The sequence below is a fragment of the Grampus griseus genome, assembly GCF_964374135.1.
Source record: "Grampus griseus genome assembly, chromosome: 15".
In the NCBI taxonomy this organism is placed as follows: Eukaryota; Metazoa; Chordata; class Mammalia; order Artiodactyla; family Delphinidae; genus Grampus; species Grampus griseus.
In genome coordinates this window covers 77,388,102-77,410,354 of record NC_139009.1, presented here as the reverse complement: position 1 = coordinate 77,410,354, position 22,253 = coordinate 77,388,102, and the positions used below count along the sequence as shown (strand labels likewise).

Here is a 22,253-nt window from a genome sequence, read left to right as displayed (position 1 = left end):
GGACAGTGACTGGCTGACCTGCAAAAGAGTGCAGGTTTTCTAGGGGTAGCGGGAACAGACATGGCATACTTTGGAGGCCAACAAGCCACACAGTTTGGTTACTACCCTTACATTGGTGGGACATAAAGCTGGAAAGGAAAAGTGGGAGCAACATCGTAAAGAGCTTGAATGCGAAATTCAGAAACTTGTACTTTACACTACATGTGACAGGAAGCCCCACAGCTTCCCTTGCCTCATTCCTCTTCCCCAAGCAAAGCACTGTTAAGTTTCTTCCTTCTAGGAAAAAATGAAAAAGTGTATACTAGTGTGTGTGTTTCTCTCTCTCTTTAAAATTATACAACAACATGCAAATCAACTATACTTCAATAGGAAATTTTTTGATTAAAAACAGATTTAAATATTATACAACAACAATGATAGTACATACATACATATATACACTATTCTGCACTTTCTTTGTTTAAAATGTGTCTTTCCTTATCATCTTGTATAGACCTACCATATTACTTTGAATAGCTTTCTGGCATTCCATATGATTGTAGCATAATTTATATAAGCAGTCCCTAATTATTAGACACTTAGTTTCTAGTTTTGTTGCTATTATCAGCAGTGCTTTTTTTTTTTTTAAATCAGCAATGCATTTTGAATGCTGTTGGACCCAGTAAATGTGGCTTGAGTGGTGTGCTTTATTTTCACCAATCAGGTTAGCAATTTCTTTTCGTTAGGAGATAGGTAAAAATAGTGGGCAGGGAGGTAAACCTGACGTGGAGAAAAAAGTACAGCAGAAAATTCCCTTCCCTGAGCATTCGATATTTCAAAGTTGCTTCCAGAGAAATTTGATCCATCGATGCTTTTACCAACGGGTTTGGGAACCCCAGTTTCAGTTTCTTCACAGTAACCTTTGCTGATTTGAGAGTAAAATAATTAAATTTTTATCATTTCAATTTATGGGAAACTTTTTAAGTGTATATATTTTTTAAAGTGTGTACTGACTCTTTTAGATGTAAACTGAATGTTGAACAGGTTCAAACACACTAGTAAAACTACTCCTTGTTTTTGATTTAGATATGCCTTCATGCCCTTAATAGATGATTCTGATGATGAAATTGAAGAATTCATGGTAACATCTGAAAATTTAAGTGAGTGGCATATTTTCTTATTAAATGACCATTGCATATATTGTAACAAAGAAATATTGTACCTCTACCTGTGATGCAAGGTCAGATACACTTTTTTTCCCGTAAAATATTTTTAAAACTGTATCTGCAGAAACCTCTATTATGGTAGACAGTCACAGAAGAGAAGTCAGTAATGAAATTTTCAAGATTGCTAAAATAGTTTGAGCTTTTGTTATGTGTTTGCTCTTAAAGTCTAAGTATTGAAATAGCTGCACTGTTTCCCACAAGAGTGATTTGGTGTGTATTGTGCTTAGCTCCTAAACAATATTCGTCTTCTTAATGATGATTGCTGAATTTCTTTGTATCACCTCTTCTTGCTCTTGAAAATTGTGCACATCTGTAATTTCCCGGTCATGCCCAAAGCATTTCTAATTATGGTTTTAGTGCTTTAGTTTTCATCTTTCTATTAATTTATACATAAGTGTCTTATCATTTTATTAATTTTACCAAAACACTGTAATTAAAGCATTTGTTACGGCAACATAAGTATGTAACTCAGATGTAAAGAGTAATTTTATCTTTATTCCACTCTTCCTTCCTCTTACTTTGGTTTCTCTTATTAGTAACAATTCTTTTTCACAATTTTTTTTTGTTTCTCTACTGTGAAAATTTTATAATCTACCCAGTCAGCAAAATTTGCAACATAATCAGTGTGTCTTCAGTGTCCACACTTCCTTTTACCTCCTCTCGTCAGATTATCACCTACAACTAATTCTTTCATGTTTTTCTGACTTTTCTATTAAGAAAAGAAATCTGCAAAACTTATTCACAGCAGAGATATTAAAATTCAGTGTATTAGTTCTGGTTCCAATAATGATGGAATGAATTGTTTGGGGCTAATCTTCCTGCTGATAGCTAGAATAAACTCTGGACAGATTTTTTTTTTTTTTTAATTAACTATTGGAGGCACTGGAGAGCAAAGAAAAGCAGGCAGAAAGTGGAGGAGATTTCACTGTTGAAAGAAGAGAACCATGAAAGAAGAGTTCATGCCCAGTCAGTGAGACAGTACAGTGGCTAGAGCACAAGCAGACAGGTATACTCTTACTGATGCAAGGAATTGGAGAGTGAAATTTGGGGCTGTAAGAATGTCTGGAGATTGATGGAAGAAATCCAGAAAAGAGAGAGCCACAAAGGGGGAAATTCGAAAGTCTATAAAGTCTCTCTAGTCTTATCTGATACCTGAACTGGGTATGCGCAAAGTGAGACTCCAAGAAGCCAGGGGGAAAACAATAGCTATTAGGCTAAGAAGCGGAACAGAAATTTCAGCAGCTGCCACAGCAGAGTTTGAAATTCAAATCTCAACAAGTTAAAAGTGCTTTCCATTAAAACCCCAGAAGGGCCACTCCTTAGAAGTAAAGACCACAGTCTAGGACCACTGAAATTTACCCTAGGACTAAAGCTAAACTGAAATAAACCCTAATCAAATCTAAAAGCATATCCCCAAAAGATCAGAGTGATCTAGCAATAATTTGAATTGCCTGCTAGAACAAAACACAACACTTCCCAGAGGAAGATAAGAGAATCCAGTCTATAAGATACCATTCTCAATGTCCAGTATACAATGATAAATTACTAGACATAGGATGAAACTGGAAGCCATGATCCATAGTTGAGGGAAAAATCAGTAAGATCAATCTAGAGGTGGCCCAGATGTCACAGTTAGAGTTGAATAAAACCATCGACCTAATTGACTTGATTGATATTTATAGAACATTGCATTTAGCAACCAAAGAATAAAGGTTCAAGTCTACGTTGAATAAGATAGACCATATGTGTGGCCATTAAAAATGTCTCCATATATTTCAATGGATTGTAATCATACAGAGTATGTTTCTGATCACAATGGTTAAATTAGATGCACAGCTGTAAGATATCTACAAAATAATCAGATGTTTAGCAATTAAGCAATAATTTCTAAGTAACTCGTGGATTGAAGGAATATTAGAAAATATTTCATGCTAATGATAATAAAAGCATAACATGTCACATTTTACAGGATGCAGCTAAACCAATTCTTAGAGGAAAATTAATAGCTTTAAATGCCTATATTACCAAGAAAACATTGATAATATGTTTCCATCTTGAGAAGCTAGAAAAAGAATGGCAAATTAAACTTGGGGTAATTAGAAGGAAGGATATAATAAAGTTGTGTCTACACCAATGAAATCGAAAACAGGGGGAAATAGGGAAAATAAGCAAAGCCAAAAGTTTTGCTTTGAAAGTTTCTTTGAAAAGATTAATAAAAATTGATTAACCTTTAGGTAATCTAAACCAGAAATAAAATATAGCAAGGCAAATTTCCAACATTGGAAAGATAGGGCGGACATTACTACAGCAAGAAAGGGTAAGTAAGAAGTTATTATGAACAAATTGGACATTTGGATAAAATGAACAAATTCCTTGAGAAATACACTTAAGAAACTACCCTAATCTTAATTCTAACCCTATGCCACTAATTGGAATAGCCATACATTTATTAAAGAAATTGGGTTTGAAATTTAAAATCTTCCCATAAAGTTCCAGACCCAGATGGCTGGCTTCGCTAGTGAATGCTTTCAAATACCTAAGGAAGAAATATTCTAATCTTAGGCAACTCTTTAGCATATAGAGGAGGTGACAGAATGGGAGAAAAGATTTACAAATGAAGCAACTGAGAAAGGATTAATCTCCAAAATTTACAAGCGGCTCATGCAGCTCAATATCAAAACAACAAACAACCCAATCCAAAAATGGGCAGAAGACCTAAATAGACATTTCTCCAAAGAAGGTATACAGCTTGCCAGCAAACACATGAAAGGATGCTCAACATCACTAATCATTAGAGAAATGCAAATCAAAACTACAATGAGGTATCACCTCACACCAGTCAGAATGGCCATCATCAAAAAATCTCCAAACAATAAATGCTGGAGAGGGTGTGGAGAAAAGGGAACCCTCTTGCACTGTTGTTGGGAATGTGAATTGATACAGCCACTATGGAGAACAGTATGGAGTTTCCTTAAAAAACTAAAACTAGAACTACCATACGACCCTGCAATCCCACTACTGGGCATATACCCTGAGAAAACCGTAATTCAAAAAGAGTCATGTACCAAAATGCTCATTGCAGCTCTGTTTACAATAGCCAGTACATGGAAGCAACCTAAGTGTTCATTGACAGATGAATGGATAAAGAAGGTGTGGCACATATATACAATGGAATATTACTCAGCCATAAAAAGAAACGAAACTGAGTTATTTGTAGTGAGGTGGATGGACCTAGAGTCTGTCATACAGAGTGAAGTAAGTCAGAAAGAGAAAAACAAATACTGTATGCTAACACATATATATGGAATCTAAAAAAAAAAAAATGTCATGAAGAACCTAGGGGCAAGACGGGAATAAGGCACAGACCTACTAGAGAATGGACTTGAGGATACGGGGAGGGGGAAGGGTAAGCTGGGACAAAGTGAGAGAGTGGCATGGACATATATACACTACCAAACGTAGAATAGATAGCTAGTGGGAAGCAGCTGCATAGCACAGGGAGATCAGCTAGGTGGTTTGTGACCACCTAGAGGGCTGGGTTAGGGAGGGTGGGAGGGAGGGAGACGCAAGAGGGAAGAGATATGGGGACATATGTATATGTATAGCTGATTCACTTTGTTATAAAGCAGAAACTAACACACCATTGTAAAGTAATTATACTCCAATAAAGATGTTTAAAAAAAAAGAATATAGAGGAGGTAGGGATACTTATCTCAACAAGTTGAGATACTTCCCAACTTGTTTTATAAGGCCAGCACAGCTCAGATACCAAAATCTGACAAAGACAAAAGAAAGTTACAGACCAGTGTCACTCATGAGTAGAGACATAAAATTCATTTAAACGGACTTCCCTGGCAGTCCAGTGGTTAAGACTCTGTGCTTCCACTGCAGGGGGCACAGGTTTGATCCCTGGTCAGGGAACTAAGATCCCACATACCACTCTTATTTTATTTTATTTTTAGTAAATAAAATCTAGAAGAATAATGAAAGACCATCATTGTCAAGTGGACTTTATCCCAGGGTTGCAAGGCCGTTTCCACATTTGAAATTCAATCAGTGTAATTCATCTAAAGAGTAAGGAAGAAAAATGACATAATTATCTCAGTAGGTGCAGAAAGACACATCACAGAATTCACCTGTTCATGATTTTTTAAAAAAGAAACCCACCTAGCAAACAAATTACAGAATAGTGTGAAAAAACTCTACAGCTAAAATCATACTTAATGGTGAAGTAGTGAATAATTTCCTCCCAAGATTGGGAACAAAGTACATGAATATCTGCTCACCACGTTGACTCAGTATCAGACAGCAGTTCCTAGCCAGTGCAGAAAGGCAAAACACAAACCAACCCAAAGAATACAAAAGACATAAAGTGTGGAAAGCAAGAAGTAAACCTGTTTTTATTTACAAACAGCAAGGTTTTGTTTTGTTTTGTTTTGTTTCGGCTGTGCCGCGCGGCTTGTGGGGTTAGTTCCCCGACCAGGGATTGAACCCACGCCCTCTGCAGTGAAAGCACGGAGTCCTAACCACTGGAGTGCCAGGTAATTCCTCAGCAACGTTAAGTATGTAGAAAATCCTAAGGAGTCTATAGAAAAGAAAAAATACAGTAAAACTAATAAGTGAATAATATAACAGAATCATAGGATATATGTCCAAATACAGAAATTAGATTTTTTTATATAACTGGAAGTAATTGAAAAATGAAATTTAAAATATTGTTTACAGGAGCTTCAAAAAATAAAATATTTAGGAATAAATTTAATGGAAAAAAATGTGGAAAACTGCACTGAAGAATACAAAACAATGCCAAGAGAAATTATAGAATAAGTAAATGTTTATGAATTGTAACTCTCAATATTATTAAGCCATCACTTGCTCAATTGATGTGTAGATCCAGTACAGTCCCAATTGCAATTCTGGCTGATTTTTTAAAAAATGGTTAAGCTGATTTTAAAATATGTATGGAAATACAGAAGATCTGGAAGAACCTAAACATTCTTGTAGTTACAACGTAGATCTTGAAAACACTATACTAAGTGAAAGAAGCCAGTTACAATAGATCGTATGTTATATGATTCCATTGATATGAAAAGTCCAGAAAAGGTAAATGCATGGAGCTAGAAAATAGATTAGTGGCTGCCAGGGGCTGGTGGAAGGAGTGAGTTGGGAGTAACTGCTAATAGGTATGAGGTTTTGGTGGGGGCGGGGGTGATGAAAAGCTTCTGAAATGAACAGTGATGATGATTGCACCATTCTGTGACTGTTCTAAAATCCACTGAATTGTACACTTCAAAATGGTGCATTTTATGGTGTGGAAGTTATATCTAAATAAAATTAAATTAATGGACTTAACACTGATTTCAAGATGAAAGATTCAAGTTATACTAATCAAGACAGTGTGGTATTGGCATAAGGATACATGCATCAGTGTATGAAAATAGAGTCCCAAACATAAATAAATAAAATAAAATGAAATTTCAGACAACTTCAAAAAAATAGTCCAAAAATAAATCTGTACATATTGTTCGGTGGATTTTGTTGTTGCTGCTTCAGATTATTTTATCAATGCAGTAACACTTTAAAGAATGTACTCTTACTAGCACCAGATTGATTCCAATGTAATAGGAGGTCTCTAAAGCTCTTGTTTTTAAAAGAGATATAATACTTAAATTAGCTCCAAATTGGAAACCTCATTTGTCAATTGATTTTTGACAAAGGCAGCAAGGCTTTATATGAGGAAAAGATAGTATTTTCAGCAGAGTGCGGAACAACTAGATAAACACATGGGAAAATCACCTAGACTCCTGCCGTGAATATCACCTATAATTAATTCAAGAGAGATCACAGACCTAGATGTAAAAGATTAAACGATAACTCTTCTAGCAGAAAACAGGAAGATATCTTCATGACCTTGGGTTAGGCAGTTTCTTAGGACACAAAAAGCAGTTACCGTAAAATAAAAAGGTTGGTAAATTAGCCATCACCAAAGTTAAAAACTTACGTTCATCAAGAGAAACAAGAAAGTGAAAAGGCCAGCCCTAGACTGGGATGAAACCTTCTCAATACATGTATCTGACAAAGAACTTGTATCCAGAATATAAGAATTCCTACAGATCAATAAAAGATAACTCAATTTGTTAAAAAAAAAATGGAATACTTAAATAGACACTTCACCAAAGAAGACAAAGGAAAGGCCAGTACGCACATGAAAAGGTGCTCGATAATACTGGTCGTCAGGGAAACGCAAATTAAAACCAGAGTGAAATGCTACCATGTATCCACTAGCATGGTTAAAATTTAAAAGACTGGCAGCATGAAACGCAGAAGAGGATGTAGAACAGCTGGATCGCTCATACATTATGGAAGAAGTCATAAGAAGTTTTAAGAAAGCAGTTTGGCAGTATCTCAAAAAGTTAAACATACACCTACCATATGGCCCAGCCATTCCACTCCAAAATATTTATCCAAAAATGAAAATGAAAGCAGATTTCCACAGAAAGACACTGTGTGCACTTTCGTAGCAGCCTGATCCTTCATGGTCCCAAACTGAAATAGCCCAAATGTCTGTCAACAGATGAATGGATAAAATAATAGTGGTATACTTATACAATGGAATACTGTTTGGGAAGCAAAAGTAATCACCACTATACAACATGAATGAATCTCAAAACCTTTATGTTGAGTGAAAGTAGTCAAAGCCAATGAATATTGAGTCCTTACGGTTTTATATAAGAAGTTCTAGAGCAGGCAGGAGTAAACTGTGGTGATTATGTAAATCAAAGTAATAGTTGCTTCTGGTGGGGTTGGGATTGACCAGAAAGGAATTTAAAGAGCCCTCTGTGGGGACTTCCCTGGTGGCACAGTGGTTAAGACTCTGCACTCCCAATGCAGGGGGACTGAGTTCCATCCCTGGTCAGGGAACTAGATCCCACATGCATGCCGCAACTAAGAGTTTGTATACCACAACTAAGACCTAAAGAAAGAAAGAAAGAAAATATTAAATGAAAAAAAAGAATCCTCTGTGATGATAAAAATGTTAAATGTCTTGATTGGGATGGTAGTTACACAAGAGTTGATAAAAATCTCTTCAGACTGTACACTTAAAAGTTTGTATTTTATTTTGTATATTATACTTCAGTTAAAAAAAATCAGTGTATTACACCTTTAAGAGAAGGATCTCAAATGTTGAGATTTCAGACGCCCCATGGAAACATTTTCAGATTGAGGAACCTCATTTTCACTCATTATATCCACTTATGCACTTGATCTCATCATATTGTACCAACTGTCCTACTTTATGGAGAAGCAGTTTTTGCAAATTATTGTAGTAACAAAAGTGAATACTTATTGGACATAGACATTATGTTTCAGGTACCTTATATACTCTAATTTGTTTAACGCTCATCAGAATTCTCTGAGGTAGACATTATTATTATTCCATTTTACAGGCAGGGACGTTGAGTCACAGAAAGTTGATTGCTTAGCCTGAGGTTACATAGATAGAGCCAGAATTCCAAGTGAAGCCATCTAGTTTCAGGACTCATGCTCTTAATCTCTCCTCTGCTAAACCTGCTGGCGTAAAGAAGAGCCTTGGTCAAATACAAGGAAAATCTTTTTCTTCCCTATTTTATTTATACCATAAACACAAAAATGTATACATTAGAGAAGTGTATAAAATTTATACATTTATACATTAGAGAAGTGAAAGCATGGCCAAAGGTGTGTTTTATTCTTAAATATATCGTAAATCCTGTAGATTTTTAAATCCATGAACTTTAAAATGTACTGAAACTACCTAATGTGTGCATGTATGTATGTTTGCTTGTTTATTTAAACTCCTCTAAAACTGGAATTCAGACTAGCAACTTGAGAACCTGGTTGTTTTTGTGAACAGTTATGACGTTTTTAACTTTTTCTGTCCCTCCTACATTCCCAAATGGTATATTAAAGCCAGCACCCAGCCCAAAGCTTCCACTATTAACTCTCTTTATAGGGTTATTAAATGTGAAGCTACAAAGGAAAATATTATTTTATAATTTTATGAATTTCTATAATGTTTCTCATTACAGCTGAAGGAATAAAATTAAGAGTCTCAAAAATGGTTTCCAATGGAACAGCTAAACCTGCTACTTCTGATAATTTTGTGAGTATAGTATATATTTAATAGCATCTCAGTCTTTAATACTTTAGAACTCTATATGAGTGTCACATTCATTGACCTTCAGGAGAACACTTTTTACTAGTTTTTTTTGTATGAAAATAAATGTTACTAAGTAGTGATACTAGTTAAGTCTGACAACTGTACTGCTGTAAACCCTCACTTTTCATGTGCTGTCATTGGACCAGCAGCACAAACCTCACCTGGGAACTTGTTAGAAACACAGAATTTCAGGCCTACACCAGATGTACCTAATCTAAATCTGCTTTTTAACAGAATTCCGTAGGTGATTCACATGCACATTAAAGATTGAGAAGCTTTGTATAGTGAAAGTTTGTGGTAATTTTTCAGCACTTTTGTGTGATTTTTGAAGCTGTTTCAGATAACATTTGTTGCCTGTTGGAAAGGGACTTTTAAACCATGTAAACTTGAATAAAACGTTAAAATATTGGGTAGAGATGAGTTTTTAAATATTTTATGCATATTATTTATGCATAAAAGTGGTAATTATGAGAGTAATTAAACAAAATGGAAATGCCTATCATACAGTTTTATATTTGGCTTTCTTACAGTTACACATGTTGTGGTTAATAAGGTGTAAAAATTTATGTACGCACCTAAGTTCTGACAGGATGGATGGTGTATGAAACAGTTTCATTTGTTGGATTTGGTAAATTCTCTAATCCTTATTTTTGGTAATTAATAATTCTTTAAAATGTGTTCTTTGAGTAGTTCTTTGGTAATTTAACTAAACTTTAAAAAGTTCCACAGTTTTAATTATCTGGTGTTAGAACTATTAAAGTTTCAGCTTGCTGAGAGATTTTCCTCTTATTTTAGGGATATGTTTCAGTTTATTTTAAAGCTCAGTATTTGCACATATAGCAAGGGAAAATGTTTTCATTTCTCTAAACTGTGTAGTCAGCTCTTATTTTTTTGTTTTTTTTTTTTTGTTTTTTGCGGTACGCAGGCCTCTCACTGTTGTGGCCTCTCCCGTTGCGGAGCACAGGCTCCAGACGCGCAGGCTCAGCGGCCATGGCTCACCGGCCTAGCCACTCCGCGGCACGTGGGATCCTCCCGGACCGGGGCACGAACCCGTGTCCCCTGCATCGGCAGGCGGACTCTCAACCACTGTGCCACCGGGAAGCCCAGCTCTTATTTTTTTTAGATAATTATTTTATTTTATTTTTTAATTAATTTAATTATTTTGGGCTGCGTTGGGTCTTCGCTGCACGCAGGCTTTCTCTAGTTGTGGTGAGCGGGGGCTACTATTCATTGTGGTGCACGGGCTTCTCATTGCAGTGACTTCTCTTGTTGCAGAGCATGGGCTCTAGGCATGCGGGCTTCAGTAGTTGTGGCACGTGGGCTCAGTAGTTGTGGCTCATGGGCCCTAGAGCACAGGCTCTGTAGTTGTGGCTCACGGGCTTAGTTGATCTGCGGCATGTGGGATCTTCCCGGACCAGGGCTCGAACCCGTGTCCCCTGCATTGGCAGGCGGACTCTCAACCACTGTGCCACCAGGGAAGTCCCGTGTAGTCAGCTCTTGATCAGAACTCGGGGACCTTGTCTCTCCTTGATTGACTCATTTCTACCCAAGATTCACTCAGAGAATTGAGGTGCCTATTAGTACTGGCTCAATTGCTTTCTCTCTCTCTGTAAGTAAGCAAGATATAATTAATGCTAGAACCAGAGGATTCCATGTAGCCATTTTGATTTATTTTACATTATAAACCAAAATATTCAACATACCTTTTATTTTTCTTACTCCCAGTGAGATAACTGTAAGCAAGTTTCTGTTGAAAAAAAATTTAGATTCCCCAATTGACCTGCTTTTCTTTTCTCCTACAGAAACATGAGCACTAAACACAAGTGACTGAAATAAATAGGCTTTTGTAAGGCTAGAATATCTGTACCATCACCTTTTTCTGCTGAAAAATTATAAACTCATAAAGTGAACAGATTAGGAGGCATACTGAATGCTGGAAGCAAGAAATTAATACAAGTCAATATTCGTGCTGTTTTCTATCTTATAAATCAACTCTTTGTATTTTTACTGTGGTTTTTCAAGACAAAAAAATTACACCTGTGCATCTAACCAAAACCAGAGAAGTACAAAAATCCAAAATCCAAGTGTTCATTTGACTGTTTAAGAAAATACTGGCATAATTTTCGTGTGGCATAAGTGTCAGCTTCTTAGACTATGTAGAAATTAAAAGAATGTCATGCATTTGAATTTAAATGCTTAAATTATATATACATGCTATTTAAAAATTCTGCTTTCAGGCATTATTAAGCAAAAGCTAATATGTAAATATTTATTTCTACAGGATGAAGATTTGAAGTGGGTGGAGGAAAACATTCCCTCTTCATTCACAGATGTGTAAATATCCTCTGCTAAAGTTTGAATCTAAAATTTAGGCTGTAGTATAAAGGGATAATTTTCATGCTTTGTTATGTGCTTTTCAAAACTCTCACCTCTGTATGTTTTTATAGGCCCCTATCACTAGTATATGACTGATTAACTTCGTATCGAAATGCAGAGAAAACACAGCCCTGCCTTGGTCTGTCTTTCTCCTTCCTTTTTCACTGTACAACAACTCTATTAATACTCCTGCCCTATAACCAACTCCAACATTTTCTTATATAAGTTTATCAGGATCAGAATCATTTTGTTTTAACTTTATAATATGGAAGAATTCAAACTTTTTTTTTTTAAACACATGTAACAACGATACCATGTACGGTGGGGAAGCTTTTGGAGGAAAAACATGAGCATAGGAAAACTAGAGTGCAGAGGAAGCCCCTCCGGGAACTTGGAGCTCTTCAGGTTCTTCTTTATCAGTGTCCTTTATGACACACAAATTCCAGATAGCTGTTTCCACGGTAGACAACAGGATAGCCAAATACGATGTTTTCACATGTTGTTTGTTCCTTTCTCTGCTCCCATCTACTTCCTTTTTAGATAGTTTCTGTCTAGTATGATGTCACATTTGCCTGAAGAATTTCTTTTATGTTTCTGGTCATGGAAGTATGTTGGTAATAAGTCTGTCAGGTTTTATTTGTCTGAAAAAGTCTTTGTTTTGGCTGTTTGGGAAGCCAAATAGAATTTGGGTTATAGAATTCCTAGTTGACTGTTTTTCTTTCAGCACTTCAAAGATTGTCACTTGAATGTTCTCCAGCTGTCATAGTTTTAGAAAGACGTCTGCTGTACTTCTTCTCTGTTCCTTCATATGTTACCTGGGTTTTGTTCTGTTTTGTTTTTGGCTGCCTTCAGGACTGTCTCCTTCTCTTGGGTTTTTCTTTTCTCTTGGGTATATACCTAGAAGTGGAATTGCTAGATCGTACGGTAACTGTATGTTGAACATCTTGAGGAAGTGCCAAGCAGTTTTCCCAGAGCCGAACCATTTTATAATCCTATCAGTAATGTATGAGGTTTCCGATTTCTCCACATCCTTGTCAGCACTTGTAATTGTTCACCTTTTGATTTTAGATCTCTTAGTGGCTGTGAAGTGGTATCTCATTGTGCTTTTGAGTAACTGAAATTTGAACTGTCTTGTTGAGGGACTGGTGTTGTTTAATTAAACTGTGGTAACTGAAATTCACACATATCAGATTCATATGAGGTAAGAACTGCCTTTACGTTATGAAACTAATAGTACACTATTATACTTTTTTTCTTTTAATAGTCATAAAAGGAAAATAGGTGTATAAATATCCTTCACATGCCTTTATGATTTCTTTTTTTCCTTCCTGTATATCTGAGTTATCACCTTCTCCTGTAGGTCTTTCTTTAGTGTTTCTTACAGTATGGGTCTGCTAGAAACTAATTCTTTCAATTTTATTTATGTGAAGTGTATTTGTTTGCCCTCCTGTTCAAAGGATGGTTTTGCTGGATATAAAAATCTTGATTGACTTTTGTTTGAGCTCTTCCAACACATCCCTCCAATATCTTCTGGTTTCTATTGTTTTGAAGAGAAGTCAGTTTTTAGTTGTATTGTCCTCATGTGTGTACTGTGTCATTTTTTTGCCACTTTTCAGATTTTTTTCTTTACGTTTGGCTTTCCACAGTGTGTGTATGTTGTGCCTAGGTGTGGTTTCCTTTTTGAGTATTGTTGGAATTTGTTGAGCTACTTGGATTCATATCCCCACTCCCTTTGGTCATTTTCCAGTGCCTTTAACTACTTATTTTTAATATTTTTGTCCAGGTTTTATAAATGTTTCTGTGGGAGGAATCATCTGATTTCTTTCCACCTTTACCTGCTATCTTCCTTTTTTTTTTTTTACTAGTTTCTCTGTAATCCTTTTTACTTCTTTCTTTATATCATTTTCATTTTCTTAGTAGTTTTCTTGCCACATATTAAATTTTTATTTAAATTTGTTCTGCTTTGGGTGCTTTGTAATTTTTTTCTTCATTGCTGGGATGATTTTGTCTTTTTTTTTTTCCCAGAGTTTAATGGACTCTTTGAATTTCTTCCTCTTTTGTTTTTATCCATTTTTGCTCTTGGTTTTAAAATTTCTTATTATAGTTTTTAATATCACCAAATATTCTTTTTAACTTATTTCATCTAATTTGGAGTGTTGTGTTATAGCTGTAGCTTTCTTCTACCGTAAAACACTTTGATTTTCATTTTCCTTCTTTTTTTCTTCCTGCACCATTATATGGAATTGGTTTTGTTTGTTTTTCCTATTCCTAGGCATTTGGTAGTGAGAGTTCCTAGTCTGAGTGCTTTCTTCCATCAGTTGCATAAATTATAGTTTTATTTATGGAAAATGTTGATGGGATGGAGGTATGGAGAGAGGGAGGTTGGTGGTGTCTTATTTTTCTTTTATTTCTACAAGATCTTTAATCTTCCCCTTCTACTTCCTTCTTTTTACTCATGGTGCTGCCATAGCTCTGAGGGTACCACTCCTCCATGTATCTGATTCTCCCCTGAAAACCATAATTGTTCAAGACTGCTACTTTTGGTTCCACTCAATTTAAGCCCCTTCCCTGTAGCAGATACTGTGAACTACCAAGTCACTGGCCTTCAGTCAGTATTTTGGAACTTAGTGTTGATTTTTCTTGAAGAGGTTTGTCTATACTTTGTCTAAATTCTCCTTCCCCTCTACTTTTCACAGAGGCTCTCAAACCTCTCTTTCCCCACTCTCAGTACCCATGAGCTTGCAGTGACAGCAGGGACTTTGTTGGTATTGGCATTTATTTCTCTGTTTACATATAATTTCAGGTTTGCTGTGTTCTGGTTATGCGGAAGACTGTGAGTTGTGTGTGGTTTTGTTTGCAATCCTTAGGGACTTCATGGAATTTTGAGCAAGGGTGTGTGGAGAGATTCAGATTAGGTGGCAACCGTTATCTTCCAGATTTGGAAATTCACTACTGAGTACTTTAGAAGGAAATCACCTAAGTAGAGTAACCTCATACTATGCCACCACTTCTTGGTGGAAAGCAATAAGGCTCCTGGGCAGTTCTCCTTATGTCTTAGAGACTAATTAGTCTCTACAATTTCTTTCTGTAAGTAGAATGTCTGCCTGATTACAAAAATTCCTCTGGAATATAAAAGAGCAAAATGTCTTCTTTTATGTTCTCATGAACCGTTTATGTGAAATGAGTAGAATTGTACAATCCAAGATAGCTTCCAGCATTTTAGGTTCTTAGGAACCTGTGTGTCCATTCTGAAAACTTTAAACACAAGAAGTTTAGCACAACGCTACCCAAAATTCATGTGCAATTTACGTGGCAAGTTTAGAAACCGGACTTCATGTACAGGTAAACACTTCTTTATACATCAATAGAAGTGGACCAAAACTTTTGCAAGTCATAGGACAATTTAAACAGATCATGAATAACCATATGATCTAATGTGTTATGTGATATTCGTATGGTATTCATTATGGCTTTTCTGTGTCTCTGATAAACCAAAAAGACCAGCTTAGCATAGTTCTCCTTCCTCTTCAATGCGCTGAGTCCATCTTAATAAGTTTTAAATAGTCATTTACCTCACAAAAGGAACCATTTTGGAGATTGCAGTGTTTATCTCTAAACGAGGTGCTAAGCACTCAATGGGCTGTCTTCTGGGCTCCCAAGGTTCTGGATCATCTTTCCCTAAAGCAGTCTGGATTTCCCTTAATATTATTCCAAGCCATATAAGTTGGCTCCTTCCTCACATCTGGTGAGGCCCCGACTTCTCTTTCTTCTGTCTCCACCATGGGCTGCACTCTTAGTAGCATCCTCTGGACTGTGCGTTGATGTGACTTTCATGTTGTGACCTTGGCATGCAGACCCTTTGGGCTCTCCCTCTCAGTGCTCCATTGCACATCGAAGCTCTACATTTGTCTTTTTATCCATATAATCTTTCCCGAGCAAAGGTTCTGTTGCATAACTTTTTCTCTCTTCAGTATCCTTCACTGGTTTATGTCCAGTCAATGGTAACAATGACATAGGATTAAACAAATACTTGATACCATAAATACCACCTTTCATAATATGTTTACTCATCCATCTTTTTAAAAATAGGTATATCTTTTAATTAAATTTGTGTTTATTTAAGATGTACAACATGATAATTTGATATATATGTACGTAGTGAAATGATGACTACAGTCAAGCCTATTCATCCCTCTTAAGTTCTCACAAAAGTACATGACATGTGGGTTTTCAAATTAGATAGCACATCACTAGTCAAGGTATTTGTCCAACTATTCAAAGTAAAAAATAACCAGGGGCTTAAAAAACAAAGATATAATTGGATGCCCACTGTGTTTGGAATTATTCATTCATCATGGTTTAGTCCTTGATGTTCTTCCAACATACTAGCCTCTAGAATTGCTGATTTTTGTTGTTGTTTCCATTTTGAAGTTATAATTATTTTCATATGTCAGCTAATTTTTTAAGTGAAAGTTTTGAAGTATAGCACCCATTCTGGAAAGTGCACAAATTCTAAATAAGTATATAGCTCAGTAAATTTTTAATATAAGCATACTCATGTAACCTGCACCCAGATACCCAGATCAAAAACTGGAACATGGGCTTCCCTGGTGGTGCAGTGGTTGAGAGTCCGCCTGCCGATGCAGGGGACACGGGTTCGTGCCCCGGTCTGGGAGGATCCCACATGCCGCGGAGCGGCTGGGTCCATGAGCCGTGGCCGCTGAGCCTGCGCGTCCGGAGCCTGTGCTCCGCAACGGGAGAGGCCACGACAGTGAGAGGCCCGCGTACGGCAAAAAAAAAAAAAAAACTGGAACATCACTAATACCCTAAAAACCATCTTCTTGTTTTCCTCCCAAATCATGACCCCAAAGCTACTGCTGTGCTGATGTCTGTAACTGTAGATGACTTGTGTCAGTTTTTAAAATTTGATCCCTCGATAGTTTGTACCTCTTTGGGGGGCTGTATAGTATTCCAGTTTACCTATTTGGGGCCTGTTAAGAACAACACTGCTATGAATATTCTTCTCCGAGTCTGTTGGCAGCACTAGGTATTCACTTCTGTTGACTTGTCTTCCAGTAGTGAGACTTGGTGGATCACAGGATATGCTATATTCAGCTTTGTAGATACACTGCCTTTGAATAATATTGTCAACTTTTTTTTTCTTTTATTTCAGAGTTCTTCCAGTATTAGTGGATTCAGATGAGGTAAAATATATTTTTGCTTATGTCTTGGAGCTGTTACTTCACAAGGTAGAAATGTATTTCAAAAGAAGCTCTGAAAGTTACTTTTGAAAATGATTACAAATTGAGCGGATTGAAAGACTGCGTTGAGTTGTGGGTAAAGTTTTAAGGAACTGGATCCTCATTTAAAACAGGAGCAAGATAAATACTTATTGGTGTGAAAGGAGGGAAGAATCCTTCTATGAGGTTTTGAGTCTATGATTTTCTAACATCTTAAGATGTAAGAGTTTAGAAGACTTCAAGGTGGCGGTTTGTCTAAATCAATCTCTTATGTTTGTAGATATTTTCCTGGGGTATTAAATAAAGTTTCTAACTGAGTTACATTTACTAGGTAGGAAATGTGAATAGATGATGTGGATTTAGGAAGGTTTTTGGGGGGAAAAAATTAGTTATAGATCATCTGGACACTGCAGGGTGGCCCAGGACAGGAAGACGTCTGAAGTGCAAGGATTAAAGGATGGACGTGGGGACCACCAGTTTATCCAGAGGAAGAGGAGCGGGAAGTGAGTGGTAGCTAAGGAGTAATTTACGTGGTGGCTGTAGAATATGAGAGAAGCTACAGCTCTGTTCATTGAAAGGTCAGGGAGAAGACTGGCATCAGCGCGGGGATTTGGCCAGAGTGGGATGGGAAGTTTTGAGGAGGCTGTCGTGTATACGCACCTCGCTACAAAACCATTGAACTCCAGGATTTGTAACTCTATGGAAAGATATACCCTGGAATTACTTTTAAAAGGGCATTTGTAGTATTCATTTGATAAATAATTGATTTGTAATTTCAAAAATACCTAAAGTAGTAGAGTCAGGCAAATCCCTAGATGAGCTCTATGCCTAAGAAATCCATTTTAGCTCTGTCCCTGCCTCACACTGGTGATTCTGAATTAGAAATGTTACAGTTTTCTGAGCTTAACAGATAATTGATTACACTCCATTACTGGAAGTCTGGATTATATGGTTTTCATTTTCCATATCTAATATTTCTGTGTGTATCGTGGCATGTACCCCACAAAATCCTGACTACTTCGTAGAGACGCTATAGAGAATTCTGTTAGGACCTGGAAGGAGCATCAACATTTTGATGAATAACTTCCCTTTTTTTTTTAAGGAAATTATGACCAGATCTGAAATGGCAGAAAAAATGTTCTCTTCAGAAAAAATAATGTGATTGGAACCCACATAAATGAAGCTTACATAACAGTGAAGGACTTCCTCAAGACTAAAAGAGAACTCTGTTTTGATACAGTACAATAAGTTTTTATTGCATGATCTTGGCAATCTGTGTACTAAAACTAAGAATTCAGATGGTGGGAGGGTTCTGCAACCCTTATTAAGCTGACTCTTGAATGCCAGTTTAATGTCCATTAAATTGCCTAGACTTGGCAATGACCTGAGAGAAGTATTATAATAAAGATAGGTGCCCAAATGCCCTTAGCTGATGGGTGGCAGGCGTGTGGGTTTGGGTTCTCTTTTTTTTTCCCTGGGAAATATGACAATTTAAAACACCTTTTTTTTTTTTTTTTTTTTGCGGTACGCGGGCCTCTCACCGCTGTGGCCTCTCCCGTTGCGGAGCACAGGCTCCGGACGCGCAGGCTCAGCGGCCATGGCTCACGGGCCCAGCTGCTCCGTGGCATGTGGGATCTTCCCGGACCGGGGCACGAACCCGTGTCCCCTGCATCGGCAAGCGGACTCTCAACCGCTGCGCCACCAGGAAAGCCCTAAGACAACTTTTTTACATCAACACTCCTACTGTTCTTCCACTGACCTTTGTTTGATTCAGGTGATGCGATTCTTCTGAGGTGTGGTGAAGCAGTGTCTCCACCTCTTGGGTTTATAGTTACTAGATGCAATAATAATTCTCTTTGATTTTCATGCTGAAGCAATTTGATAAGAAGTAGAACTTGGTTAACGTTGGAACATAAGGATGTTTATATGGTTAGGTTTGCTCTGTGTGTGTGTGTGTGTGTGTGTGTGTGTGTGTGTGTGTGTGTGTATGCACATCTGCACAAAGCCCTTGTGTGTAATTATCACCACACACATCAAATCATAGCATTGGTCTTTTCTGTCTGAGCTCAGGGGAGCACAGTACATGGAGAGAGGTTACTTCCAAAGATCTGCTCTGCCGCTGTCCCCTCCCTCAGGCCAGATATCTGTGTGCTGCTGCTGAATGCCTGGGGCAGGTGGGGTCCCCTGGCCACAGGGCTCCACCAGAGCACTTCCTCCCTGGCGAGCTGGGAGGCTCATACCAGTGAACCTTGAGGAAACTAGAACCTTCTATGTAATCCTAGCATATTTGGTTTCATAAAAAACTATATATTTAACTGCATAGTACATCACTATTAATCTTGTAACTAATTTTTTAACCTTAAACCATGTTTTATACATTATTTTGTTACATTATATATGTAATGTGTAATTTGAAATTTAAAAAAAAATTTTTTTTAATGCAGAACGTTCTAAACTTGAAAAGCCGTTGAATATAGTATGATGAAAATGGTGAATGTTTTGCTGCTCTCCTGACCAAAGATACAGCCTAGTGAACATTTAGAATAGGAATTAAAGTTAGAATCCTATATGTCTTTCTTTGAAGGAGTTCTAACCTTGTGAGTTGAGGATGACTTCAGAGGTTTTTTTTGCGGTACACGGCCCCTCCCACCGCGGAGCACAGGCTCCGGACGCGCAGGCCCAATGGCCATGGCTCACGGCCCAGCCTCTCCGCGGCATGTGGGATCCTCCCGGACCGGGGTGCGAACCCGCATCCCCTGCATCAGCAGGCGGACTCCCAACCACTGCGCCGCCAGGGAAGCCACCAGAGTTTTTGATTAAGCATTAAATTCTTAACCAGTACAAGCACTTAAATCATAACCTTTCATTGATTTTTTTCATTGTGAAGCCACAAAACAAAATGATTTCTTTCAAAAGCCTGCGTTATGAATTGGCTTCTCATTTTCTCATTTCATAGGAGTTAGTAAAAAAGTTTTCTAGGGCTTCCCTGGTGACGCAGTGGTTGAGAGTCTGCCTGCTAATGCAGGTGACATGGGTTCGAGCCCTGGTCCAGGAGGATCTCACGTGCCGCGGAGCAACTAGGCCCGTGAGCCACAACTACTGAGCCTGCGCGTCTGGAGCCTGTGCTCCGCAACAAGAGAGGCCGCGATAGTGAGAGGCCTGCGCACCGCGATGAAGAGTGGCCCCCGCTTGCCACAACTAGAGAAAGCCCTTGCACAGAAACGAAGACGCAACACAGCAAAAATAAATAAATTAATTAATAAACTCCTACCCACAACATCTTCTTTAAAAAAAAAAAAAACACTTTCTAGTAGTAATGCCTCTTGAAAGATACTTTCAAATTTATTTGCAGTAGTAACTATTGACTGTGTTGTACTGAGAAAGGTTTGGGACATCCTTCCCAAGAAAAGAACATCTAACAGTGTGGGTTCCCTTCCTTATTTCCGTTTCTGCCACAATAATGGGCTCCCACCTACCATCTTTCCCAGCATTTATGTCCATTCTGGTTTTGGTGTATTTTACCCTCAGCCCAGTTGTTTCAGAGCTGACCAGTGCCTTCTTGTTCCTAACATTTGTGTCTAACACCAGTCCCCAGATTTTGAAGCAGGTTGATCCCCAACTCATAGGGCTGTTGTTGAATTTTGAAATGTAGAATCCTGGGTTTCCAGCTGCAGATGTCGTGGAGTGCGAGTGGGGAGTTGATGGTAACTGTGTAGTAATAAGGGAAAATGCTTCTCACATAACCTTGATAGTGTTTATAAAAACACTTCTGTCTGCAGCTGGCAAGAAAAATGATGCTGCCGGTATGGCTCAGGTGCACAGCGAAATGCAGACTTTTCTCCAAATCACAGAAAGCAGTATTTTCTCCTGATAACCTCATCAGAAATGTTTTTCAAGGGGCGGCGTATACCGTGTCTGTCACCTTCAGTGGCAGTTGTGTTTTTTGGTGACTCGTGAGCTGAAGCGAGTGTTCCTACAGAGGGCCTTCTCGGCCCCCTCGTGTGCACAGGAGGGGCTCCCTGGGGCTGTAGCCGTAGTTCTGATGAAGGACCCCAGGGAGAAGTCACACTCAGAGCCACTGTACAGCTCGTCATCCCTGCTTCTGCACAAAGTTTCCAGAAACTGGGCATCAGGGTCTTTGAGGCTGTCACATCATTTTATTCTTAGGATGCCATCAGGATGGGTTTCCCTGTTAATGCAGGGATCTGAGAAGAAGAGTCCAGTTTTGTGTGTTCCTAGGCAAAATGCTTAAGTGGTTTTATTATGCAGTTCATGTTAGGTTTATGTGAAGTATGAGATCTGCTTCAAAGGGAACTTTCATGATTTGAGTTGCATTAGTATTAGTATCTGCTTTAGTGGAGCTTTAAGCTAGTTTATTTCAAAAAATAAGGAAAAATAGATGAATACGGGAATTTTTTAAGCCCAAGAGATGATGCTCCCATACTTTTTACTTTTCCTGTAAAGAAAATAATATTTAAAATCTTTCACATATCCTGTAGAGAGTACTGACTTTCCCCCTCTACGGCAGTATATTGTATTTGCACGACTGTAATGTGAAGGCTGAAAGTATAAAAGATATACATGTACATGAAAGTATAAAACGATTTTTATATCCTTTTTTCAAAAGGGATTTGAGTCTATTGCACTAGGCCATACAGGACTGGTTTATGAGGCGTATTATGCTAGATTTATAAGTCCCTAGTTTTGGTACTTGTGTCTCTGTATGATCAACAGCATGTGATAAGCAATACAAAACACCATGCCTTATAAGAAAGAAGTTTAACATGTTGGTTAAAGTACTAAATTACATAGCGAATGTATATAAGTGACAAAACTAGATTTAAGGAAATGTACATTATAACACAGGAGCTCAATAAGAAACTGCTTTAGAACTAGGAAAACATGTATTTGGGAAGAAAGGGGCTTAAGAAGTTATATATTTTTATTTAAAAGGTTAAATTATTATATTATTTGGAAGAAGCTGCTCTGAATGTAGGACAAAACTATTTCAAAGATTTTTGTTTGAAAAAACTGATGTATTTTTGTGCCTTAATATTTGTTCTGACAATAAAATGCTTTCTGAAATTTTGGATGATCATTCTTTTTTTTTTTATTTTTGGCAGTGTTGGGTTTTCATTGCTGCGCACAGGCTTTCTCTAGTTGCGGCGAGCGGGGGCTACTCTTTGTTGCGATGCACAGGCTTCTCATTGTGGTGGCTTCTCTCATTGCGGA

The 22,253-nt window shown here is 37.6% G+C and overlaps 1 protein-coding gene across 3 annotated transcripts in view; it reads left to right on the top strand.

Annotated features, from left to right (window-relative positions):
• The window catches only part of TMEM87B (transmembrane protein 87B), a 48,139-nt gene extending 29,626 nt beyond the window's left edge, over positions 1–18,513 (top strand). For 2 of the 3 annotated variants that reach the window (XM_082672310.1, XM_082672308.1), the window contains 4 exons: positions 1,066–1,139; positions 9,275–9,348; positions 11,687–11,739; positions 16,955–17,149. In XM_082672310.1, coding sequence (XP_082528436.1) covers positions 1,066–1,139; positions 9,275–9,348; positions 11,687–11,739; positions 16,955–17,072 — 319 coding nt within the window. In that variant the 3' untranslated portion in view covers positions 17,073–17,149. Of the gene's footprint in view, positions 1–1,065; positions 1,140–9,274; positions 9,349–11,686; positions 11,740–16,954; positions 17,150–18,123 lie in introns of those variants that run through there. The other variant, XM_082672309.1, reaches the window with a different exon arrangement.
• Positions 18,514–22,253: the final 3,740 nt, after the last annotated feature.